The following is a 27442-nucleotide window of genomic DNA, read 5'->3' on the forward strand; positions in this document are numbered from 1 at the left end:
GGGCAAGACTAGACTATTGTGGTGGATGCATATTCGGATGATAAAACTCTACAGAAGTGCAAGAGGTGATTAGTATGAAAGTTGGGATTCCTTTCAGGCAAAGGGAGCATTTTGTGATTGGAATGGGCCACAAGAGCGAGCTTCTAGGGTCAGTACCAGGTTTTATTTCTGGACCTGAATGGTAGTTACAAAGTGTTTACCTTCTAATAACTCATTAAGCTCCACATGATTTGTATAGTTTTCTGTATTTGTTTAGTTACATAATAAAATGGTTTTAAAAAATAGGGAAGGGCTGGCCAGTTAGCTCAGTTGGTGAGTGTGGTGCTGATAACACCAAGGTCCAGGGTTCGATCCCTGTACCAGCCAGCCACCAAAAAAAAGCGGGGGCTGGAAATCAAGTATGAAACAATACCGTGTGCCGACGGACTGTAAGGTGGCCCCTGAGAATTCACTCCACCTTCTGATGTTCATGCCCTTGTGTAATTCCCTCCCCTTGAGACTGTGACTGGCTTCTAACCAATAGAATAAAGGTAAGGCAATGGGACATATGCAGTTACATGTTTATATGATTATGTTATATGATTTCATATCTCCCTGACTAAGAGATCATCTCTCTCTTATTGGCTTAAGTAACTGTGCTGCAAAGACCCATGGGATAAAGAACTGAGGATGTTCTACAACCAACAGGCAGCAAAAAATACCGAGGCCAACTACCCACAGGGAACTGAACGCTGCCAACACCCATGTGAGTTTGAAAGCAGAACATTCCCCAGTCAAGCCTCCAATGACACTATGACCACAGCTGACGTGTTGACTGCAGCTTGTGAGACTCCAAAGCAGAAGCCTCAGCTAACCTGTGCCCAGATTCTTGTCCCACAGAAACTGTGAAACAATAAATGTATATTATTTTAAACCACTAAATGTGTGATAATATTATTACACGGCAATTGATAAGTAACATATGTCCCTTATGTTTGGGGTCCCTAAGACCACACTCAGGTTTAATAAAACACTGGAAGGACTCACAGAACTCAGCAAAGCTGTTATGCCACAGTCACAGTTTATTACAATGACAGTCTGCAGATTAAAATCAGCAATGGAAAAAGACACATAGGGCAAGGTCCAGGAGAACTTCCAATTATCCTCTCCCAGTAGAGTCATGAGGTCTCCCAGCAATGATGTGTGGCAACATGCATGAAGTATTGCCAACCAGGGAAGCTCAGCCAAGCCTTGGTGTCCAGGGCTTTTATTGGGGATCAGTCACACAGGCATGTCTCACTGCCCACATGGCTGACTTGATCTCCAGCCCCTGCTGACATCAAGCTGATACTACATAGCCCAAGGCCCCCTAAACAAAGAACTCTTATCAGGCAGGATATTCCAGGGGCTTAGAGGTTATCTCCCTCAAGCCAGCCAGGGACTGGTCCTTTCTTTGGAATTTGCAGGGTTCAAACACCCCAAGCCCGCTGAGTTAATCTTGTACTGCACAGGAGGATTAACATCAAAAGTGGGATTCTTAAGTCAAGTTGCCACCCTCCTTGAAAGCAGGGAGAGACACCAAGAAACCACTGTATTTTAACCCCTGACAAACCTTTACGCCTTTACTTGCCTTATGATCAGGGAATTTCCAGGATGTAAGCCATATAGCCAGAAGGCAGGGTGCAGAGGAGAGGAGGCAGACACTATACACTCATACAGAAGCTTCTCCTGATCAGCCACTGAATAGAAGGCAAGCTTTCCCTCCTCAAGGTCCAGCCAGATGCCCACTACCTCAGGTCTGTCTGAGCCGAGGACAGTCTCCTTGACCATGTGCCATGCAGAGAGATGGCCTGTTCCCTTCCACTCTACACACGAAGAGTCTATAGTCCTTCCCAGGATAAAGTCACGGCTCATCCCCCAGGAAGCTACTCCAACTGCCCAGTGGCTGCAATACCTAGTGTCCACTTCCCAGTACTGCTGCCCAGAAGAAAGGGCCTGAGAACATAAGACCTGGCTGGTTGAAAACCTGTCACGACTCCACTGATAGGGCTGTGGATAGTGAGACACAGTCACTCTCCGGCAATCCTCGGATACCTCCAGGCTACAGGCCAGGCTGCCCAAGTCAAAGGTTGGATTGATGGCCCCTGGGGAAAAAGCAAGCACATGGCCAGTCAGCTTTTGATTGTCCATGCTGCCAACCTAAATTACAAACAGAAAGAGGCTCTCTAAAAAAATAATGAGCTTAATTGGGATTAGAACATTGCAATAGAACACATGCCATAATAAACTATGTGGGTATTAAGGAAATAGAGACAAAGGATTGTAAAGGAAAAATGATGGAGGTCACATAACTGTTTGGGGATAATTATCCTTGGCTACAGGGACCAATAACAAGAGACACACCAGTCTGTGGTTGGACAGACAGTTGCTGGACAGATGTCTTTGCAGAAGTACTTTTTGTGTAAGGTTGTGATGGCCTTGAAGAGGTGATTAGATTCTAGCACCATGCCATAGTGAATAGATTAATAATGGTCATCAGAGACATGATTCTGAGCGCTTTAAAAGAAGAGCACATGAGAGGTTGGTCTCTCTCTGCTCCAACATTTTCTGCCATGCGAGACCCCTGGGTCACTGTCACCACCACCAAGACCATCACCAGATGTATCCACTGGACTTTGGACTTCCCAGCCTCAGAAACCGTAAGCAATAAATTTTGTTTTCTTATAAATCACCCAGTTCAGTTATTTCTGTTATAAGCAACAGTAACGGACTAATAACAGAAAATTGGTACCAGAGAAGTGGGGTGTTGCTTATAACAAATACTTGAAAATGTGGAAACAGTTTTGGAACTGGGAGGTGAGGAGAGGCTGGAGGAATTTGGAGGAATGGGCTAGAAAAAGCCTAGATGCTGGTGAAAGTTTAGAAGACAAGAAAACCAGGGAAAGTCTGGAATGTTTTAGAGACTGGTTAAATGGTGGTGAGCAGAATGCTGATAGAAATATGGACAGTAAAGACCACTCTAAAAAGACCTCGAATGTAAATGAGAAGGGACTTATTGAAAACTGGTGGCAAAGATCACCCTTGCTATGAACTGGCAAGGAACTTTCTGTATGGTGTCCATGCCCTAGGACTTTGTGAAAGTTTGAATTTAAGAGTTGTGAACCAGAGTATTTGGCAGAAGAAATATCTAAGCAGCAAGTCATTCAGGAAGCTGCATGGCTACTTGCAACAGCCTATGCTGAGTTATGGTGGCAAAGGTATTACATAAAGCCAGAATTTAAAAGGGAAGCAGAGCATAAAGATTTGGAAAATTTGTAGCCTGTCCATGGTAGAGAAGCAGAGAGCATTTTCAGGAGAAAATGCAATGGTACTAAGAAGATTAGTACAAAAGAAAGGGAATATCAAGAGAAGGGGAAAGGCACTGAAAGCATTGCAGAAGCCTCTGGGGCCAACCCTTCCATTTCAGGCCCAAAGACCTAGGGAGACAAAATGGTCTAGGGGAACAGGCCTGAGGCGTCCTCCACAGGCTCACTGCTCAGGGCCATCTCTGGAAGCTGCTTCCAGCACCAGCACCCTGCTTTGGCTGCTCCAGCGGTGGCTAAATTGGCCCCAGGCTTGGCTGGACATGCAGCTTTGGAAGCTACAAGTCAGAAGGCTTGGCGGCATCCAAATAGCGTTAAGTCCCTAGGCTTGCAGAATGCCCAGAGCTGTGAAGGCTTGGGAGCCTTTGCCCCAATTTCAAAGGATGTATGGAAAAGTCAGGGAGCCCAGGAAGAGATCTGTCACAGGGGCAGAGTCACCACAGACAGCCTTTGCTAGAGCAATGCCAAGCAGAAATGTGGAGTCAGAGCTGCAGAAGAGAAACCCCAAAAACGCCATGCCTAGTGGAGCCATGGGAGCAGGACCACCATAGAGACCCCAGACTTGTGGAGCTACCAGGGTGAAATGCCAGCCTGAAAAAATTGAAGCATGGCCTCAGACCAGGAAAGCTGTAGAAACGGAGCTGCCCAAGGACTTGGGGACCCAACCCTCACACAGGTGTGCAGAGGATGTCAAATATGCAGTTCAGGTACCTGATTCACCAGCTGTAAGGTTGGTGATGCCTGCACTGCTAGGTTTTGGACTTGTTTATGACCTATTACCCCTTTCTTTTCAAATAGGAATTTGTACCCTATGCTTCTCCTACCATCGTATCTTGGCAGTAGATAAATTGTTTCGGTTTCACAGATAAGACCTTGAGACTTTGGACTTTTGAGTTGAAACAAGACTTTGGGAACAAAATGAATGTATGTGTGTGAAAAGGACATGAGTTTGGGGGGTCGGGGTCAGAATGCTGTAGATTAGGTGCCCCCACCCCATCTCACTGAGGCTTAATTCCCACTGTAACTGTTGAAGATGGGAAATCCTATTACAGTAATGAAAGGTGGAGCCTTGAAGAGGCAATTAGATTGTAGGACTGTGCCTTGTGAATGGATTAATAATGGTGGCCAGGGGCATGGTTCTGAGGGTTTTAAAAGGAGAGCATGTGAGAGGTTAGTCTCTCTCTGCTCTGCCATTTTTTGCCACATAAGACCCCTGGGTCACTGTCACAACTACCAAGACCCTCACCAGATGTGTTCAACTGGACTGTGGACTTCCCAGTTTCCAAAACTGTAAGCAATAAATTTTGTTTTCTTATAAATCACCCAGTTCAATTATTTCTGTTATAAGCAACAGAAACAGGCTAATACATATACTGTTTCCTACTGAGTGCATAAATCATTGCTAATGCTTATGTAGCATGACTACTGCTGGTGTTTTACACACATTCATGCAGTCAACCCTCACGGCAATACCACAAGAGAAGTACTAGATTATCTCCACTTTACAGATGAGGGAACCAAGGCTTTAAGAGCTTAAGTGACTCGTCTAATACCATAGCTAGGGACCGGAGCTACTGGGAGTCAAACCCAAGCAGTCTGATTCCAGGATCCTTGCTATTAAGGATCACCCCAGACCGGGACAGCAGTAAAACCTAAGCAGCTTGGAGAACAGGCAGTTGGCTGTAATTGGTGGCCCCAGTATAGATGCCCAAAGGTTGTCTGGGCTCTGACTGTTCATAGGTCTGGCTGAGCCTGGAATTTGGGAGTCTCAACCCACTTTGCCTTTGTAACCAGCTCCCCATGTGGAAGGACCTGGTCTGGGGAACAAATCCAGGAACATAAGCCAAGGAATGGGCCTAGAAGCAGGGAGATGGACTCAGCATGTTTTCACAGCTCCTCTCCACAGCAGGCCAAACCCAAGTTTTAAACAGACCACATACTTACATTGAGCAAACTGAGATGTCCTCTTGGGTGCAGTGGGGCTCTGGTCAGGCAGTGGGCATGAGGAAGAAGATGGAGCTTTTAGGAGTTTCACTAAGGAACCAAAAGAATTGGGAGGAAGAAGTCCCATTAGAAAAAAGCAAACTGAAGGTATCCAAACATCACGATCAGGGCACATGTCTTTCTTCCTCATCACATGTTAGAATGTCACAACGTGATTAGGCAGTACATTCAGCCCAGGTGCATCGAGCCCCACGTCCTGGCCATGGGCTTTTTACTGTCTGTTTCCCCACGGAGCTCTAAGCTCCTTGTGACGAGGGATCTTCTTCATCTCTACGTTCTAAGCACCAAGACCCATGCCAGCCTTATACATAGGAAGTATTTGATTCATATTTATCAAATAAATTAACTAAGACAGGTCCAGTGGATCACGGCATGCTGGCACCCACAATATCCAGGACCCCCATGTCAACGCTTTAAATTGTTGTATGAATAAACTGGGTAACATGAGTTGGTGTGAGATCCATCTCAACTGCTGACACCTCCTCATTCCCTCTCAATGTACTGAAGTTTAATTATTAATTTAAAGCAACCATGTGTGCTAGACTGCAATGACCATTCCAGGAGGAGAAGAGAAAGTGAGGGGAGCCCTAGAGTGTGGGCTTTGCAGGTGAAATCTTCCCCCATTTGTATCTTGAAGTGACAAAAGCATAAACTGAATCTAAGACTCAGATGAAAGACCCTGTCGAGGGTGTGGGCGGTGGTAACTTCGGTCGTGAGAGCAGGAGAGCTGCCTGTCAAGAGGCCATTCTCAACATTCAGGTGGTTACTGAAGAAACCCAAGTGTCCATCGAAGGACAAATGGAAAAACACAATGTGGTATATACATACAATGGAATTTTATTCAGCCTTAAAAAGGAAGGACTTCTATAACACCAAGGTCAACAGGTTGGATCCTTGTACTGGCCAGCTGCCCCCCAAAAAGGGAAGGAAATTCTGACACATGCTACAACATGGATGAACCTTGAAGACATTATGCTAAGTGAAACAAGACAGTCACAAAAAGACAAAAACTGTATGATTCCACTTATGTGAGGTACCCAGAGTAGTGAAATTCATAGAAACAAAAAGCAGAACATTGGTTGCCAGGGGCTGGCGGGCAGGGGTGGGGAGGAAGGAATGTAGAGGAGTTGTTTAATGGGTACGGACTTTCAATTTTGTAAGATGAAAAAGTTCTGGAGATTAGTTGTACAACAATATAAACATACTTAACAGTACTGAGCTGCACACTTAAAAATGGTAAAGATGGTAAATTTTATGTTATGAATATTTTACCACGATTAAAAAAAAAAATTAGGTGGGTATCCCTGTTCTATTTGGCTGATAGGGCTGTTGTGTATTGTTGATCACAATTTTAAAAAACATTTGCAAGACCTGCTGAAGTTATTTACTTCTTTTTTCTTTTGGCGGCTGGCTGTTATGGGAATCCAAACCCTTGACCTTAGTGTTACCAGCACCACGCTCTCCCAAGTGAGCTAACCAGCCAGCCCCTATTTACTTTTTTTTAAAACTAACACTCACTGTTTTAGTCCGTTTTGTGTTGCTATAACAGAAATACCTGAGACTGGGTAATTTATAAGGAAAAGAGGTTTATTTGGCTTACGACTCTGGGACAGCTGCATCTGGCATGGGCCTCAGGCTGCTTCTACTCATGGCAGAAAATGGTAGGCAGCCGGCGGGTACAAGCAGATCACATGGTGGGAGAGGAAGCAAGAGAGAGGAAGCAAGAGAGAGAGAGAGAGAGGGTGCCAGGGTCTTTTTAAGCAACAAGCTCTCGCAGGAACTAATAGAGTGAGAACTCGCTCATTAATCCTCCCTCCCCCAGGGAGAGCATTAATCCATTCATGAGGGATCCGCCCCCATGACTCAATCGGTTTCCAGCACTGCCACATTGGAGATCAAATTTCCACATGAGTTTCGGAGGGGACAACACATCCAAACTCCATCACTCACTAACACTTTTTCCCCTACTGATGGGAGAAATAATCTACACTTGATTGTTTCTTATTTTAAAGATACTTAGGAAAAATTACATATGGTGTACACTCATAAATGCTGATTAACTATTAAATAAAACACTGGTAACTATTAAGGAGATAAGTTTTATGATAAATTAATCTCTCTGGGTTTATACCTAGATTGCTTACCCACTGGTTATAAAAGGTTTTGTTAAATGTGTGATAAGTTTTGTAGAGAAAACAAAATGATGTTTTCATTAAGCAGTTGATTTTACAGAAATATTTGTTGCATATACTTAACTACTGAGAAGTTTCTTTATAATAGAGTCTAAACAATCTCATTTCTCTACTATAAAAGTAAATAGCCACAAGACTTTTCTCCTATAAAAACTAGCCAGGATCTCTTGAGCATTGAAAATAATTTAATAATTTCAGGAAAAGGTCTCTTATAGCACTATTCTGTTTAAATAGAATGATTCTGCATAAGATTACTTCCCAATAATTAAACTTATATTACAAATAATCAATCCTTCTGGAATAAGCTGCACCAAAGTGGTTTTCAAAACTTTAGTGTACATCAAAATCTCCTGACAAGACTGTCAAAAATGCAGATTCCTGGGGCTTACTCCCATAGACGTTGATGTTCAGTAGCCTGGGACTGGGGCCTAGAATCTGCATTGTAATTAATAATGAAGTCCTAGGACACACCTTGGAAGCACTGTTCTGGTTAGGCTTGTGATTTCCGTAGCATCTCAAGATGTACTTACTTAGGGTCAAAGGAAATTATTGTGATGATACATTATGTTATACGTATTTCACAACATGAAGCAAATTACTTAGCAGGTGTTAAAGGGTTGATGTGAAGAACATCTAATCTATTATGTTAAAAATAATCTTGTGAAAATTTTAAGGAATGATCTTTCAAGAAGTAGGGATATACCACATCTTATGTTTTAAAGATGTTCCAGATAAATCAAAATAAAATAACGACAGAGGAAGAAGCATATTGTACTTGCTAAAGCATTCTTAGAGAAATACCATTTTCTACATTAATTTTTTTTTTTGCCTTTTGATTTTTTTATTACTCAGAAAAGCTTCATTTTTTAAATTTAGCTTTCTGACTCCGTGCTTGTGCTTTCAACACTTTCACAACCATTTTCTGCTCATCAATAAGGAAAGTATGCTTGATCCTGTCATGGACACATTTGGCACACATGGAGCCACCACAGGCCCTGCTGACATGTTTTTTCATTTTAGACAACCTCATAAGAACTTTAGGTCTCACAGCACAAAACCCTTGAAATCTGTCTGGACACACGCCACATGAAGATTTTGGTGCTTTCCCAACCTTCTTGGTATAAAGGGAAACTATTCTATTACCAGGGGTTTGGGACAGTCTAGTTTTGTTAGAGGCTGTATTGTAGGAAAGCCTACGACGGTATGTCAGACACCAGACCATTCTGAGTGCCTCTCTAGACACCATCCCCAGAAAAGCTTCTATATTAAATTTTAAAAAATACTTAAATACTCAAAAAAATAAAAATAGAATTACCATATGATTCAGCAATTCTGCTTCTGGATATATATCCAAAGAATTAAAACCACGGTGTTGACATGACATTTGCACACCCATGTTCATAGTGGCATTACTCACAATAGCCAAGAGGTGACAGTGACTCAACTGTCCATTCACAGATGAACAAATATACAAAATGGGGTATATACATACAATGGAATATGGGGGTCCTTCAAAAAGTTCATGGAAAGATTAGTATTATCTCTTAATTCTATTTTTCCACAAACTTATTGAAGTACACTCATATTATTCAGCCTTAACATAAGGAAGAAATTCTAACACACACTACAACATGAATGAACATAGAAATAAACATTTTTAAAAATATATACTTAATCAAAGAAAGTGATAACTTTTCCCAAGGAATCATGTTTCTCCAGTTAAATATGGAACAACATTTTAAGTAGAACAACATCATTAAATATAAACATGTTATAAGAGATATGTCTCTGAAGTAGTGCTGTGTAAATATTATTATTTAAAATTCACTGGGGCACATGCCAAGATAAACTTTGAATGGATCAAAGATTTAAATATAAAACATGAAACCAAAGATTTGAATATAAAAGAGAAAAGTACAAACACACCATCAGAAAATTCCTTTCTAAACTTGGGGTAGTGAAGTTTTCTAAATAAAAGTTAAAATCTAGAATGCATGAAAGAAAAGACTAATAAAATTTATTACATGAAAATAAAAATGTCTATATAGCCAGGGTGGAGCAAGATGGCCAACTAGAAGAACCTACCAGATAAAATTTATTACATGAAAATAAAAATGTCTATATAGCATTACAAAACCCAGGGTGGAACAAGATGGCCAACTAGAAGATCCTACCATTTGTTTCTCCCACAAGGACAGACAAAACTGTGAATAAACAACTATATTTGGAAGAAAATTACTAAAGGAGAGCACTGGAGCACATCAGAGGAATAACAAAAACACTAGTGAGCACAGAAACTCAGGATAGCCACAAGAGAACAGAAGGAAACACCTAGCTTCCATTACCCCATCCCCTACCAGGATGAGCTGGAAACAAAGAAGAACTTCTCCCTGAGGGGGAAAAACCTACATGCCACAGTCAGTACATGAGACCATGAACCCAGGATCCTGGGTCCACAGCCCCTCTAAATACCTGCACCTGGAACCCAGCACAGCTGCAGCAGCTTGTAGGTCAGGTCAGACCTGACACCAAGAGGAACCCTCTCAGCCAATAATAGAGGGAATAAAAGGATCCCCAAAGCCCTTGCCACTGAAGACCTTAACAACCTATGCCACTGCTGCCACCACCTAAAGAAACTTCAACAGCCAAGGTCACTGAGGCACCAACAGTTATCAGTGACACTGATCACAGCTGAAGAAGCTGCCCCAAAACTATACCACTGCATCTGTGTGGAACCAAAATCACTACACCCTTCCCAACCAGCCCACTAAGACCCAACTGCTGGTGAAAGACTGTGTCTATGAAAGCCATTCTGTGAAGTTTGGAAGAGATGATTGTTCCACTAAATACACAGACATCAATGCAGGGACACAAGAAACATGAAAAAGTAAGGAAATATGACACCACCAAAGGAACACAATAACATGCTAGTGACAGACTCCAAAGAAAAGGAAATCTATGAACTCACAGAAAAGGAATTCAAAGAATGATCTTTAAAAAATTAGGGCTGGCCAGTTAGTTCAGTTGGTCAATGTGTGGTGTTATAACACCAAGGTCAAGAGTTTAGATACCTATACCAGCCAGCCCCCCCCCAAAAAAATTAAAATCCAAGAAACAACAACAACAATAAAAAACTTAATGAGGGGGACTGGCCAATTAGCTCATTGGTTAGAGAATGGTGCTGATAACACCACGGCCAAGGGTTTAGATCCCCATACTGGCCAGCCACAAAAAAAAAAAAAAAAAATGCAGATAGACAATGCAAAAAAGTCTGGAAAACAATCCATGATATGAATGAGAAATCTGACAAAGAAATATATACCATAAAAAAGTTCCAAACAGAAATCCTACAGCTGAAGAATTCAATGAATGGAATAAAAAATACAATAGAGAGCTTCAACAGCAGACTAGAACAAGCAGAAGAAAGAATCTCTGAACTTTAAGATAGGTCATTTGAAGTTACCCAGTCACAGAAAAGAAGAAAAAAGGTTAAAAAGAGTGAAGAAAGCCTACAAGAATTATGGAACACTATTAAATGAACAAATATTCAAATTATGGGCATTCCCAAAGGAGAAGAGAAGGGAAAATGCATTAAAAACCAATTTAAAGAAATAATAGCTGAAAACATCCCAAGTCTTGGGAGAGAAATGAACATAGAGATCCAGGAAGCTCAAATGTTCCCAAAAGATTCAACCCAAAATGTCATCTTCAATGCACATTATACTCAAAAGTCAAAAACAAAGAGGATTCTAAGAACAGCAAGAGAAAAACACCAGGTCATATATAAGGGAATCCTCATTAGACTAACAGAAGATTTCTTGGCACAAACTTTACAGGCCAGGAGAGAATGGGATTATATATTTTACAGTGCTGCAAGAAAAAAATTGCCAACCAAGAATACTATACCCAGCAAAGCTAACACTCAGGAATAAAGGAGAAATAAAATTTTGCACAAACAAGCAAAACTGAGGATTAGGTTAGGGTTAGGGTAGGCTGGGTAAAGACTACATGAAAGAGACCTAAAAAGAACAGGGAACAAAAGCAAAAACAGACAAATGGGATAATATCAAACTAAAAAGCTTCTGCACAGCAAAGGAAACAATCAACAGAGTGAAGAGACAATCTGCAGAATGGGAGAAAATATTTGTAAACTATGCATCCAACAAAGAATTAATAGCCAGAATATACAAGGAACTCAAACAACTCAACACCAAAAAACAAAAACAAACAAACAAAAAAACCCAAATAATTCAATCAAAAACTGTGCAAATAAGTTGAATAGACATTTCCCAAAAGAAGACATATAAATGGCCAACAGGTATATGAAAAAATGCTCAACGTCACTAACCATCTGGGAAATTCAAATCAAAACCACAATGAGATGTCATCTTAATCCAGTTAGAATAACTATTATCAAATAGAGGTAAAATAACAAATGCTGGCAAGGATTCAGAGAAAGGAGAATGCTTATACACCTTTGGTGGGAATGTAAATTAGTATAGCCATTATGGAAAACAGTATGGAAGTTCCTCCAAGACTAAAAATAGAACTCCCATATGATCTAGCAACCCCACTACTGGGTATATATCCAAAGGAAAGGAAATTAGTACATTGAAGAGATATGTGCACCCTCTTCCTTATTGCAGCACTATTCACAATTGCCAAGATATGGATAGTGGAATATTAGTAAGCTATAAAAAAGAATGAAATCTAGTCATTTGAGACAACAGAGATGAGCTTGGAAGACATTATATTAAGAATAGTAAACCAGGAACAGAAAGAGAAATGCTATATGTTCTCAATCATATGTGGAAGCTATGAAAATTGATCACATATAAGTAGAAAGAGAATGGTGGGGGCCGAGCCCGTGGCGCACTCGGTAGCGTGCTGCGCTGGGAGCGCGGCGACGCTCCCGCCGCGGGTTCGGATCCTATATAGGAATGACCAGTGCACTCACTGGCTGAGTGCCGGTCACGAAAAAACGACAAAAAAAAAAAAAAAAAAAAGAGAATGGTGGTTACCAGGGGCCGGAAAGGGTGGTGGGACACTGAGAGGTTGGTTAATGGATACAAAAGTACAACTAGATCGGAGGAATAATATCTAGAGTTCTATAGCACTCTGGGGTGACTATAACTAACAATTTAGCATATACTTTTAATTAGCTAGAAGGAAGGATTTTGAATGTTCCCAACACAATGAAATGACAAATGTTTGAGGTAATGGGGGAAAAAAATCAGTGGTTGCCAGAGTTTCAGGGAGGGAGGGAGGGGAGATGAACAGGTGAAGCATAGAGGATTTTTAGGGCAGTGAAACTATTCTGTATGACACTATAATGGTGAATACATGATATTACGCATTTGGCAACACCCATAGAACTAGGCAGCATAAAGAGGGAATCCTAATGTAAAACTGAGTTAATAATAATAGATCAATCTTGGTTTATAACTATAACAAATGTACCACACTTATGCAACACATTAATAATAGGAGAAACTACATGTGTTGGGGTAGGGGGTGGGGATATGGGAACTATTTGTGCTTTTGATTTCTCTGTAAACCCAAAACTGCTATAAAAAATGAATTAATTAATTGTGTTAAAAAAGAAAGCCCACACTAAACAGAATCAAATGATAAATGACAAATTGGGAACAAAATTTGTAATTCATATCACAGACAAAAGGTTATCCTCCCTGATTTACAAAGAGTTCCTAAAAGTTAATTTTTAAAGTACTAACACAAGGTATGAACAGACAATTCATGAAGAAATACAAATTAAAAGTGTAGTATACTTATATATCAATAATTTTTTTACCATTGGATTGGCAAAAAAATACAAAAGTTTGACAACAGTCTCAGATGGCAGGCTGTGGGGATATACACTTCTGTGGGAGAGTAAACTGATATAATCCTATTGGAAGGCAATTTAGCAACATATATCAAAATTACACATGAATTTACCCTATGACCCTGCAACCCTTACTGGCAATTTAATCTACAATTATATCTGCACCTATATGAAATAATGTATGTCAGTTATTGACTTCAGCATTGTTTATAATTGGAAACAACTGGAAACAATCATGCATCCATCAATAGAATATTGGGTAAATAAATGTTGGCATATACATAAACTGGAATACTGTGCAGCTATAAAAGACAAGATGCTCTAGGTACTGAATCATAAAGGTATCAAGTGTATTAGGTAAAAGGAAAATGCAGAAAAATGTTTATACTATGCTACTTGTAGTGTAAAAATAAGATTGGGAGAAATAAGAATATAAATTTATATTTGCTTGTATTTGTATAAATAACTTCTGAATAGACACTCAAAAAACTAATAAAAGTGGTAAACTGAGACGGGGGAATTCAGCCCAGATGGGAAAAAGACTTTTGCTATATGCCTTTTTACATTGTTTTGATTTTCGAATAAAAAAATATTATGGCTTGCCAGTTGGCTCGCTTGGTTCAAGCGCAGTATTATAACACCAAGGTCAAGGGTTCAGATCCTCTTACCCGCCAGCTGCCAAAACAAAACAAAACAAAACTCTGGGAGAACAACCGAGAAACCACAAAGTCAAGACAGAAAGATTCCTCTCTACATTGTTACTGTTTAATATTAACGCATTCCCCAGAGATTACATTTTAATAGAATGTATCAAGAACTATTTAAAAGTTGTGTGCTTTGTTAATAAAGACATTTACTAGTTTAGAATTGAAAAGCGGACTATTTGGGAATCCCTTTGGGAAGATAACGCAGATGATGAGTAATCTAGGTTCTGGGTTTATGGGTCTTGGAAAATGAGCTTCCGTCTATTAAAGGTCTGTGATTCATCAAACTTCCAGTCATGTCCAAAAACATATCCAGCCACAAAAACACATCGGCCACTCTTATCTGATTCACACTCTCTCAGTGATTTACAACATAGCTGGGCTCTGGGATCCTGTTCACAAGGGACAAAGCCATGGAGCACTTGGCCATTTCCCACCAATTTCCACATCTCATCCTCCCGCACTCAATGAAATCAACTCACCTTGTGTTTGTTCTTCTGGAGCTTCTTTCAATGTGAAGTTTTCTTGTAATTTTTCCCGAATTGTTTCTAGGTGATGTAGAACATCTCTAATTTTTCCCTCGGATGTGTTGGAAGTCACTAGCTTTGGAGAAGCCGAGGCAAGGTCCATCCCAGAAGAAAAAGTCTATTGATGAGTCATGAAAAAATAGATGGAAGTCCCTTATTAGAACCCATCAAAAACTATATTCAAGTTCTGCCCTAGATCTGTACTTTTTAATTTAACTCAGAGCAAGTTTTTTTGGTTTTCTTCTTCCAAGAAACTTGGAAGATCTTTTTAAAACAAAATTAAGCCCTCAAAATATGTGCCTTGAAAACAATCTGAAATAATACATACAAAAATATCAAACAGTGCAGCAAAAATATCAAAGAGTGGTTATTTCTAGGTGACAGGGTTATGAAGGATTTTAATTTGTTTTCTTTAAATTGTAATGTATTTTCTAATATTTTGTACAATAAATGTGGATTTCTTAGGCAATACCAAAAAAGTTTTTAAAAAATTTAGGCCCACCTAACAGGGCCTTTACAAAGTAAATAACACAGATAGTCACTGAGATAAGTAAACTGCAGAGGGCAGAATAATCTCCTGACTTTATATCATAGTATTTCTAAAGAGCCAATGTAAACATGTTGCCTGCATCCAGGCCCCACTTTCTGGGGCCTCCAACACATGCTCCCTGTCCAGTTATTGCTCAATACAGCCCTTCACCTACTCACCAACTTTGACACCTGACTTTCCTTCCTAATTCTGCATAATCCATTCCCCATTCTTTTCACCGATCATAGCAGTAGTATAGTAAACACTACACTCATCGAGTGCTCTCCACGTGCTATGTATTGCTGACCTCTAATTTGCATAACAGCCTCACAAGGTAGGTTCATTATCCCCATTTTACAAAAGAAGTTGAAGTTCATGGAGGTTAACTAAATTGCCACAGTCAATTATATCATCCTACATTTTCACATTGCTCAAGCACTTTTTTATATAAATCTCTTTTAATCCTCACAACAAGCCAATGAGGTAGCAGGCCATGTATCATTATACTTATGTTATAGATAGGAGCCTGAGACTCAGAAAGATGAAATGACTTGCCTAAGGTCATCATACTAGTGAGTGGCAATGTCAGGTTTGAAAGTCAGATGCTCAGACTTTCTATCCCAACACATCACCTTGCCGAAGACCCATCTATTCACTCATTCGTTGGGTATTTGTTGAGCACCTACTATATGTGCCAAGTACTGTGCTAGAGCCTGGGGATACAATGAAGAACAAAAGAACAAAAGCATTAAAGTCCCTATCCTCATAAGGCTTAGAGTCCAGTGCAGGGGTAGGGATGGAGGAGCAGACATTAATGAAGTACGGCACAAATCTGTGACAGCTGCTGCAAATGAAAGGGACATGGAATCATAAGAGCCTCTAACTGGGGGATTTTATTTGTTCAAGGAATTCAGTGAAGGCTTCTCTCTGAGGAAGCAGTGATCTATCTAGGGTCTGAAGAATGAGCAAACATCACTGCTGTAGACTGGACGCCCCCTCTCAACCTCATTGAGGCTTAATTCCCACTGTTAACTGTAGAGGGTAGGAAATCCTATTACAGTAATTAAAAGATGGGGCCTTGAAGAGGTGATTAGATTATAGGACAATGCCATAGTGAATGGATTAATAATGGTGGACATGGGCGTGGTTCTGAAGGCTTTAAAAGGACAGTGCATGAGGAGCTATCTCTCTGCTCTGCTCCACCATTTTCACAATGTGATACTCTGCCATCACGGAAGTCACCACCAAAGAAAGGCTTCACCAGATGTATTCCCTAGACTTTGGACTTCTGAGCCTTCAAAACTGTAAGCAATACATTTTGTTTCTTTATAAATCACCCAGTTCTGTGTATTTTGTTATAAGCAACAGAAACAGACTAATACAATCACCCAGGTGATGGGGTAAAGGAAGGGCATTCTGTGAAGGGTGCCCTGTAGTGGGAAGAAGTGAGAAACACTAGAGGGACAGATGTGGCCAGTGTGGCTGGAGCTTATAGAGCCTGGAGGAGGTAGGGTGAGATGAGATGGGAAAGGTAGACAGGGATGGGATCCTACAGGACCTTGCTGGTCCTGTGAGGATTTGGGTCTTAATCCTGAGCAAACACATGTCATTGGAGTGTTTGAAGCAAATGAGTTATATGATCAGATCTCTGTTTGAGAAGGTTGTTCAGATGAACGTGAGGAGAATAGACTATAGGCAAGAAGCACAGCCTTATAACACCAAGGTCAAGGCTCTGGATCCCTGTACCAGCCAGCCACCAAAAAACATTTTTTTAAATAAAAAAATTAAGTTTTGGGCTGACCAGTTAGCTCAGTCGATCAGAGAGCAGCCTTATAACACTAAGGTCATGGGTTCAGATCACTGTACTGACCAGCCACCAAAAAAAAAATTATCACAGGCTCAGATTAGAGCTTAGGAGTAGTAAACAGATTTGAGAGATATTTAGGGAGGTCTTGGAACTACTATATGCTGCATGGTAGGGTGCGAGAGAAGGAGGTGACATAACTCCCACGTTTCTGGTTTGTGTACTTGGAAAGATAACAGGGCCAGTATTAAGGTGGGGAATGCTAAGTGTGATATGCTTTTGAAATATCCAAGAGGAAAGATGAGAAGGAAAATACCAGCCTAGAGTTCAGAGAAATTTCCAGGCTGGAGATATATTTGTGCAAAGAGGTGGTAAATAATGCCATGGTTGTGGGAAAGTCCACTTAAAGGGGAAGAGGAAGGGACCTACAACTTAGCCTTGAAGAATTCCAGCATTTAATTGCTGAGCAGAGGAGTGAGCCTGCAAACAGACTGAGAAGGCACAGAGAGAGCCAGAGAGAGGTGGGAGAAAGCTAGAAGACTTGTGTCCCAGAAGAAAAGGGAAGGGAAGGCTTCAAGAATGAAAGTGTGGTCAATTGTGTCAAAGGCTGAGGAAAGGCCAAAGCAGATAAAGACTAGAATGTCTGCAGGCTTTACATAGAGGTCACTGGTGATCTTAAGAGAGAAAGCTGGTTAGGCGGAATGATAAAGATGGGTTCTAGCCCACCTGAAGCTCCTAGACCTCATCTCAAGCATTCCAAATTTCCAGTCATCCAAGTTTGGTAGTGAAGAGAATGGTAAAAGATTGAGACTTATTGTATCCTTCAGCTTCAAACATGTTTATGTTACTCCAGTTGGAAGCTGTCCTTAGCCCCACCCCCCACATCCTTTCCTCCCCAGCTGAGCCTACCATGCACAGGATGCTCTGTTTATCATCTCGTCCAGATTCTGAGTGGGGCCCCTGACTCTGAAGGCTCCTGACAATGTCTTCAAGCTGTTCCACCAGCTCTGTCAGCTCCCGACCAACTTCTGTGATGTTCTTCTGTACCACCACCTTTAAAAGAGCAAAGTTTGGCTCCTGGGTTACGTAAAACTGGACCCCGGAAACATTACTATACAGAGGAAGCCATAAACACCATGGTACTGGCATAAAGACAGACATATAGACCAATGGAGTAGGATAGAGAGCCCAGAAATAAATCCTCACATATGGTCAAACAATTTTAACAAGGGTGCCAAGACCATTCAATGGGGAAAGGACAGTCTTTTTAACAAATGGTACCAAAAAAACTGAATATCCGTATGCAAAAGAATGATGTTGGACCCTTACCTAACATCATATATAAAAATTAACTCAGAACGGATCAAAGACTTAAATGTAAGACCTAAAACAATACAACTCTTAGAAGAATACACAGGGTGGGCCGGCCCGTGGCTCACTCGGGAGAGTGCGGTGCTGATAACACCAAGGCCATGGGTTCGGATCCCATATAGGGATGGCCGGTTCACTCACTGGCTGAGTGTGGTGCCGAAAACACCAAGTCAAGGGTTAAATCCCCTTACCAGTCATCTTAAAAAAAAGAAAAAAGAAAAAGAAGAATACACAGGGCAAAATCTTTGCATTGGATTTGGCAATAATTTCTTGGATATGACACCAAAGGCACAGGCAACAAAAGAAAAATAAAACTGGACTGCATGAAATTTTTAAAAATTTGTGCAAAAAAAGACACTAACAAGAGAAAGAAAGAAACAAAGAAAGAATAATAATAAAAGACACTAACAACAGAGTAAAAAGGCAACCCACAGAATACAATATTTACAGATCATACATCTGATAAGGGATTAATACCAGAATATACAGAAAATTCCTGAAACTCCACAAGAAAAAACAAACAACCCATTTAACAAATGGGCAAAGGACTTGAATAGACATTTCTCCAAAGAAGATATACAAATGGCCAATAAGCACATGAAACAATGTTTAATGTCATGAGTTACTAGGGAAATACAAATCAAAACTACAATGAGATACCATCACACACCCATTAGGATGGTTACTATCAACAACAAAAACAGAAAATAACAAGTGTTGGTGAGGATGTGAGAAGATGGGAATCCTTGTACACTGTTTTTGGGAATGTGAAATGGGACAACTGTGGAAAACAGTATGGTGGCTGCTCAAAAAATTAAAAATAGAATTACCATATGATCCAGCAATTCTACTTCTGGATATATACTGAAAAGAATTGAAAGCAGAATCTCATAGAGATATTTGTAAACTCCTGTTCATAGTGACATTATTCACAATAACTAAAACATGGAAGCAACCCAAGTGTCCATGTCCAATTGAATGAATAAGCAAAATGTGCCATATATATATAATGGAACATTCTTCAGCCTTAAAGAGAAAGGAACTGTTGACATATGCTATGACATGAATGAACCTTGAAGATACTGTGCTAAATGAAACAGGCCAGTCACAAAAAGACAAATACTATGTAATTCCATTTATAATCTGTATTTAGAGTAGTCAAAATCAGAGCCAGAAAATAAAATGGTGACTGCAGTGGGGGTTGGAGGGGTGGTTGAGGAGAAAATGGGAAGTTATTGTTTGATGGGTATAAAATTTCAGTTTTGCAAGACAAATAGAGTTATGGAAATGGATGGTAGTGATGCTTTCAAAACATTATGAATGCATTTTTTTCTTTATTTAAGTTTTTTCCTTTCAACTGGAGACCATTAATTGGAATGAATATATTGAATACTGATGAACTATACACTTAAAAATGGTTAATGTAATTTTAAAAAGCAAAAAAAAAAAAAAAGAAAGAAAGAAAAAAGTAAAAAAAGTTTTTTTAATTTAAAAAGTAAGATAAAATATTTTTAAAAGAAATTTTTAAAATGGTTAAGATGGTAAATTTTATATGATGTGTATTTTCACAACAAAAATATGGGGAGAAAGAGGCAGAGGTTGGTAGAATGGATAGAAAGTACAGATCTATCTATATGCTGCCTCCAAGAGATTCGCTTTATATCCAAAGACATGAATAGATTAAAAGTGAACTAAAATAACAATAATAATAATAATAAAAGTAAAAGGATGGACAAAGATATTATATGCAAAGGGTAACCAAATGAGAGCTGGGGTGGCTATATTAATATCAAACAAAATAGATTAAATCAAACACAGTTACAAGAGACAGTGAAGTACATTTAGATCAACAAAAGGATCAATTCAACAAGAAAATGTAACAATTATAAACATTTATGCACCAAACGCAGAGTCCCAAAATATATGAAGCAAACATTGACAGAATTGAAGAGAGAAGTAGAGAGTTCTACAATAATACTTAGAAACTTCAATAACCACTTTCAGCAATGGATTGAACATTTAGACACAAGGTCAATAAGGAAATAGAAAACTTGCACAATACTAAAAAACAACTAGACCGAACAGATATACACAGAACACTCCACCTAACAACAACAGAATACACATTCTTCTCAAGAGTACATGGAACATTCTCTAGGACAGCCCATATGTTTGACCACAAAAAAGTATCAATAAGTTTAAAAATTATAAAGTCATACAAAGTATCTTTTTCAATCACAATGGAACGAGGTTAGAAATCAATAACAGAAATTAAAATGGAAAATTCAATTATATATGGTTATTAAACAACATGCTTTTAAATAACCAATGGGTCAAAGAAGAAATCACAAAAGAAGTTAGAAAATAATTAGAGATGAATGAAAATGAAAACACAACATACCAAAACTTATGCGATACAGTTAAGGCAGTATTTAGAAGAAAATTTATAACTATAAATATCTATATTAAAAGAAAAGAAAGATCTCAATAACCTAAATTTATACTTTTAGGAACTGGAAAAGAAGAACACTCTAAACCCAAAGCTAGCAGAAAAAAGAAAATAATAAATATTAATACAAAGATAAATAAGATAGAGAATAGAAAAACAGCAAACAAAATCAGTGAAACCAATAGTTGGTTATTTGAAAAGATAAATGAGGTTAACAAAACTTTAGGTAGACTGATAAAAAGAGAGAACATACAAATAACTTAAATTATAAATAAAGTAGAAACATTACTAGTGACCTTACAGAAATAAAAAGGATTATAAGAGAGTACTACAAACAACTATATGCCTACAAATTAGATAACCTAGATGAAATGGACAAATTTCTAGAAAAACAAAAATTACCTAAACTGACTCAAGAAGAAATAGAAAAATTCAACAAATGTGTAACAAGTAAAGATACTTACTCAGTAATTAAAAACACCCCAAGGAAAAGTTCAGGACCAGATGACTTCACTGGTCAACTTTACCAAACTCTTAAATAAAAATTAGCACCAATTCTCAACCTCTTCCAAAAAATTGAAGAGAGAGGAACACTTCGTAACTCATTCAATGAGGCCAGCATTACCCTGATACCAAAGCTAGATAAAGACATCACAAGAAAAGAAAGCTATAAACCAATATCCCTTATAAATATTGATGCAAAAATCCTCAACAAAATACTAACAAACCAAATACAACAGCATATTAAAAGGATGATATACCATGACCAAGTGGGGATTTTTCCCAGGAATGCAAGTGAGTCAAACCTAAGAAAATCAACCAATGTAATTCACCACATTACTAGAATGAAGAAAGAAAACCACGTGATCATCTCAATTCACACAAAAAAGGCATCTGACAAAATCCAACACCCTTTCATGATAAAAACACTCAGAAAACTGGGAATAGAAGAGGACTTCCTCAACACGATAAAGGAAAATTTTTAAAAAGTTATAGCTAACATCATACTTAGTGGTGAAAGACCGAAAGCTTTCTCCCCTAAGATTGGAAACAAGACAAGGATGTCTGCTTTCACCACTGTTATTCAACATTGTCCTAAAAATTTTAGCCAGAGCGATGAGACATGAAAAAGAAATAAAAGGCATTTAAATTAGAAAGAAGTAAAACTACCTCTATTTGAATGTGACATAAACCCATAAGTAGAAAATACCAAAGAATCCATAAGAAAGCGAGTAGAACTAATAAATGAATTCAGCAAAGTTGGCAGGGCACAAGATCAACAAAAAAGCAGTCGTGTTTTTATATACCCGCAATGAATATTCCAAAAAAGAAATCAAGAAGGCAATTCCATTCATAATAGCATCTAGGGCTGGCCAGTTAGCTCAGTTGGTTATAATGCAGTGCTATAGCACAAGGTCAAGGGTTTGGATCCCCTACCAGTCAGCCACAAAAAGAAAGAAAAGAAAAAGAAAAAGAAATAAAATAGCATCTAAAATAATAAAATACCTATAAATCTAACCAAAGAGGTGAAAGACTTATACAAAACACTGCTGAAAGAAATTAAAGAAGACCTAAATAAATGGAAAGAAATTCTATATTTTGGGGGAAAAAAGACTTAATAATGTTAAGATGTCAATACTACCCAAAGTGATCGACAGATTCAACACAATCTCTATCAAAATTCCAACAGCCTTTCTGCAGAAGTGGAAAAGCTAATCCTCAAATTTATATGGAATTGTAAGGGACCTTGAATAGCCAAAACAATCTTTAAAAAGAACAAAGTCAGGAAACTCAAACTTTCCAATTTCAAAATTTACTACAACAAAAAGAGGAGAAACAAAGAAAAAAAAACCAAAAAGAAAAAAATGGACAAAATTTACTACAAAGTGGTAGTAATCAAAACAGTGTGGTACTGGCATAAGGATAGACAAATATATCAATGGAATAAAATTGAGAGTACAGAAATAAACCCATACATCTATGACCAATTGATTTCTGACAAAGATGGTAAGTCCACTCAATGGAGAAAGATAGTCTCTTCAACAAATGGTGCTGGGACAACTGGATTTTCACATACAAAGGAATGAAGTTGGATCCCTACCTCACACCATACACAAAAATTAACTCAAAATGGATCAAGAACCTAAATATAAGTGAAAAATCATAAAACTCTAAGGAGAAAACACTGGGATAAATCTTTACAAACTGGGATTTGGCAATGGATTTGTAACTATAACACAGGAAACAGAAGCAACTAAAGAAGAAAGATCAATTGGACATCATCCAAAATTAAATTTAAAACTTTTCTGCATCAAAGGACACTGTCCAGAAAGTGACACCTCCTAGAATGGGAGAATGTATTCATAAGTCTAATATGTAAAAGTTTAATATCCAGAATATATTAAAAATTCCTACAACTCAACAACAAAGAAACAACCTGTATTAGTCTGTTCCTGTTGCTTATAACACAATACATGGAACTGGGTGATTTATAAAGAAAACAAAATTTATTGCTTACAGTTTTGGAGGCAGGGAAATCCAAAGTACAGGCAACACATTTGGTGAAGGCCTTGGTGGTGGTGACAGTGACAGCAGGGTATTACATTGTGAAAATGGTGGAGCATAGAGAAAAACAGTCTCACTGCTTTCCTCTTAAAGCCCTCAGAATCACATCCCTGACTACCATTATTAATCCATTCACTACAACATGGTCCTACAATCTAATCACCTCTTCAAGGCTGCACCTTGAAATTACCATAATAGGATTTCCCACCCTCAACAGCTATAGTGGGGATTTAAGCTTCAAGGAAGTTGGCATCCAGTCTACAGCACAACCCAACTTAAAAACATTCTAAGGACTGGAACAGACATTTCTTCAATGAAGATATACAAACGACCGATAAGCACATGAAAAGATGGTCAATATCATTAGTCATTAGAGAAATGCAAATCAAAACCACAATGAGACACTACTTCACACCTATATTAAAGTGTGAAGGCTTTACTAAAAACCAGTAACACCCAGAAATAAGTGTTCACAAGGATGTGGAAAAATTGGAACCTTCATACATTGCTGGTGAAATGGTGCAGCCATTGTGAAAAACAGCTGGTAATTCTAAGTTAAACACAGAATTACCACATGATCCAACCATTCCACTCCTAGGTATATACCAAAAGAATTGAAAATAGGTTTCAGATTAGTGATGTCAAAGAAAAAAGGAAAAAAAAAATTCAAAATAGGGACTCAGATACTCATTCAGCGGTGTTCCCTGTGCCATTAGTCACAAAAACCAAAAGGTGGAAACAATCCAAATGTCCATGGATGGATGAATGGGTTTTTTTTTAAATGTGTTATATCCACACAGTAGAATATTATTCAGCCATAAAAGGGAATAAAGTTCTGACACGTGCTACAACACGAATGAACCTGGAAAACATGATACTAACTGAAAAGAAGCCAGACACAAAGGGACAAACATTGATTGATTCCACTTATGTGAAACAGCTAGAACAGGCAAGTTCAGAGACAGAAAGTAGACTGGAGTTACCACGGGCGGGCGGCAGGGTTTTAAACGAGGAGTTATTGTTTAATGGGCACAGATTTTCTGTTTGTGGTGATGAAGTTTTTGGCAACAGATACTGGTGATAGTTGCACATTAGAAATGTAACTAATGCCACTGACTTGTACACTTAAAACTGGTTAAAATAGCAAATTTTGTGTTATATTTATTTTACCACAATAAAAAGTTTTTCACACCAAGGTCAAGGGTTCAGAACCGTTCCAGCCGGCCGCCTAAATAAATAAATTTCAGAGACAGAGAGCGCGAGGAAGAGAGACCGCGAAAAGACTGGAAAGAAGTGGAGATACGCCACGGTGAGCTGGGTTAGCAAGATTTCAAGGAATTTGGAATTTTTTTTCTGCTTTTTCATACTTTTCTAAACTTTCCAAAGATTCTCAAGAGCGGATTCGACTTTCAGACTGAGAAAAGTAATGTCTAGGTAGACCTGACGGGGAAGGGGGACGAACCCTCTGGGGATGGGGGCAGGCGGCGGGGGCAGCCCGGGGACAGAGGCAGTGCGACGCGGCCTCCCTACCGGCGGCTGCGCGGGGCGGCGCTGGGGCGCGGGGACCGAGCTCGGGGCGGGCTCGGGGCCGGCGTCCAGCTCGCGCACGGCCCGGCGGTACTTGTCGGCCAGGTCCTGCAGCAGCGTGTTCTTCCGCAGCCGCGGGGGTCGCGCGCCGTCCTCGCGGCAGGTGGGGCAGGTCCAGGGACGCCCCGCGCCCCGCGCGCCCCACAGGCCCTGCAGGCAGTCGCGGCAGAAGCTGTGGCCGCAGGGCAGCGTCGCGGGCCAGTCGAGCAGCCCGTGGCAGATGATGCAGCCCAGGTCGTCCTCGGCCAGCCACACGGGGACGGAGGGACCGGACCCCAGGCCCGCCATGGCGCCGGGGCGCGGAAGTCGCCCACCCGCGGCCACGTCTCGGCAGGCTCCTCCCTCGCTCTTCCTCTTCCCTTCCTCCTCCTCCCGGCCGCCTCTGCCTCTCCTGTCCTCGGCCCACCCTCTCTTCCTTTCTGCGGTCCTGCCGAGGGCTCGTTTGGAGCCTCCACCGCGCAGCCAGCGGCGCCCGCTAGGCAGAGCGGGCCTGGAGGTACAGCCTCCTGCCCTGGGAGGCTAGTTAGCTGCAAGCCACGTCCCCAGATTCCCTTTAGCTTGATGTCGCCCCGTTAAGATGCAACCCCGACAATGCGGAGACAGAATTCGATTCAGGAACTCATTTAGGAGAAGGTGCCCACTAGGTGTCCTCCAGCTCCTCTAACAAGCAGCCGGTGCACGTCACCCGGGGAGCTCTTGGAGAATACCGTTGTGTGATTTCTTCGTCTGGGGTGGAGCCCCCGCACGAGTAAGGGATTCTTATAAAATGTCCCCCCAGGGGATCCGAATGCGCAGCCAAGGTTGAGTAACTGTCAACGGGCACAGGTCCGGCGGCCTACGCCCTTTCAAAAATAAACCACATGTTGGTGAAAATGGAAGTCGGCTTTTATTCAGGAACCCGGTGACCTGAGGAGAGATGTTAGGCTGGCCCATCTGTTCTGTAGACCTGAAGGACAATGGCCAGACTAAAGCCATCTCCAAGACTCAGCTTTACGGAGAGGTTTTTAAAGAGGGGACTGAGGAATAATGGGCCGTGGGAAATGAAAAGCAGGAAGGCAGGGGACATGCAAGGAGCCTGGTGCAAGTTCCCGCCAAGGCTCCGTCCGGCTTCTGCTCCCATCCTTACTGTTATCTCAAGGTCCTGCTGGAATCAGCATAGCTTTATTCATGTCTTCCTTGGTTTCCCAGTGTTTGGATGGTATGTGCAAGACTCCAGGCTGGCTGGAAAATAACTTTACATTCATGCAAATAATGTTATCTTTCCTCATAACCAAGGCTCAAAGTATCAACTAACCATGAGAACAGAGGGAACTCAGAAAAATGCGTGCCAGGAAAAAAAAAAACTGTATCCTTTTAAAATTTACCTACAGCCCATGTGGTTTTAGTTCCCAACAAGGCTTTAGTCCTGTTCACTGCAACGTAACTGACCCCCTAGGCGTTTTTTGTGTTTGTTTCTTTTGTTTTTGTGGGTGGTCTGACCCATAGGCGTTTTTTGTGCTTGTTTCTTTTGTTTTTGTGGGTGGTCTGACCCCTAGGCGTTTTTTGTGCTTGTTTCTTTCATTTGTTTTTGTGGGTGGTGGGTACAGGGATCTGAACCCTTAGCCTTGGTGTTATCAACACCGGTTCTTACCAACCCAGCTAAATGGTCAGCCCGCACCTCCTCCGCCCCTGCTTTTTACGTCGCTATTATAATGCAGAATTGTGCCGCTGTCTCCTCACTGCCGTCTGCGGGCTGGAAAGCACATTACGCAACAGGCACCTGGACAAAAATATACTAAAAAGTGTTTTCCTGAGATGACACTCCTGGCACTTCTTGGGCTTGCTTTCTCCCCCTTCGCCTCTTATCCAGTCCCAAGCGCATTACAACCAGAATGTTACAGCTTGGAAGAGCTCCAAGTCCGCGCAAGGTAAAGGAACGCTCAGGCTTGCCTAGCAACAACGGAGTGGCAGGGACGGGAGTCCATTACTCTCTGATCTGCTGAAGTGAACTAACAGTCTGTTATGCTTTACCCCGTCTTGCCTGGGCTCAGTGTAGGTACCAAATAATACAAGTTTGTGGCCGTTTCCAATACTGGCTCATCAAAGTTTCCAAATCTTTCCCTTTCTGGGCACATGGTAGGATTGGCCCTTCTCTGACCCACTTGAAACACTCGGGAGTAATACATGTTACTTCCCACCAGCTTTAAAAGGTAATGAGCAAGTCATTGTATCCCTTTCTGCCAGCTGCCCCAGCGATGGAGAGGAAGCCATCATCTGGTGACTTGGGTCTCAGAGTAGCTTAGATGAACAGACTCCCTGCTGACCCACCCTAGGACATATATAAGGGAGAAAAATAAACTTGTGATGTATTAAGCTTACTGAGATTTAGTAGGTGATTGTTGCTACATCATAACCTAGCTTATCCTGACTGATATATTACTGATCTTGTTCAAGATATAGTACCCCGATCTTGTTCCAGAGCATCTTGTTTGGAATAAAGTCATAGCTTCTCGAGCCTCTCTTTTCTTTTCTGTAAAATGGGCAT

The 27442-nt window shown here is 40.4% G+C and overlaps 2 protein-coding genes across 3 annotated transcripts; both read right to left on the reverse strand.

Moving 5' to 3' along the window:
* Positions 1-1053: 1053 nt before the first annotated feature.
* Positions 1054-25229, reverse strand: RNF135 (ring finger protein 135). Of its 2 annotated transcripts, XM_063109352.1 has the most exons (5): positions 24862-25229; positions 17856-17999; positions 14569-14731; positions 5286-5375; positions 1054-2123 (listed from the first exon to the last, which is right to left on the reverse strand). In XM_063109352.1, exons 1-5 carry the CDS (start codon positions 25204-25206, stop codon positions 1594-1596), a joined length of 1272 nt encoding a protein of 423 aa, XP_062965422.1. In that variant the 5' UTR covers positions 25207-25229; the 3' UTR covers positions 1054-1593. The 2 variants fall into 2 exon arrangements, with proteins under 2 accessions (XP_062965422.1, XP_062965423.1); XM_063109353.1 differs by lacking the exon at positions 17856-17999.
* Positions 8397-8759, reverse strand: LOC134389496 (large ribosomal subunit protein eL34-like). Its single transcript, XM_063113067.1, has one exon. It carries the CDS (start codon positions 8757-8759, stop codon positions 8397-8399), a length of 363 nt encoding a protein of 120 aa, XP_062969137.1.
* Positions 25230-27442: the final 2213 nt, after the last annotated feature.

Source organism: Cynocephalus volans, chromosome 10, assembly GCF_027409185.1.
Source record: "Cynocephalus volans isolate mCynVol1 chromosome 10, mCynVol1.pri, whole genome shotgun sequence".
NCBI classification, from domain to species: domain Eukaryota; kingdom Metazoa; phylum Chordata; class Mammalia; order Dermoptera; family Cynocephalidae; genus Cynocephalus; species Cynocephalus volans.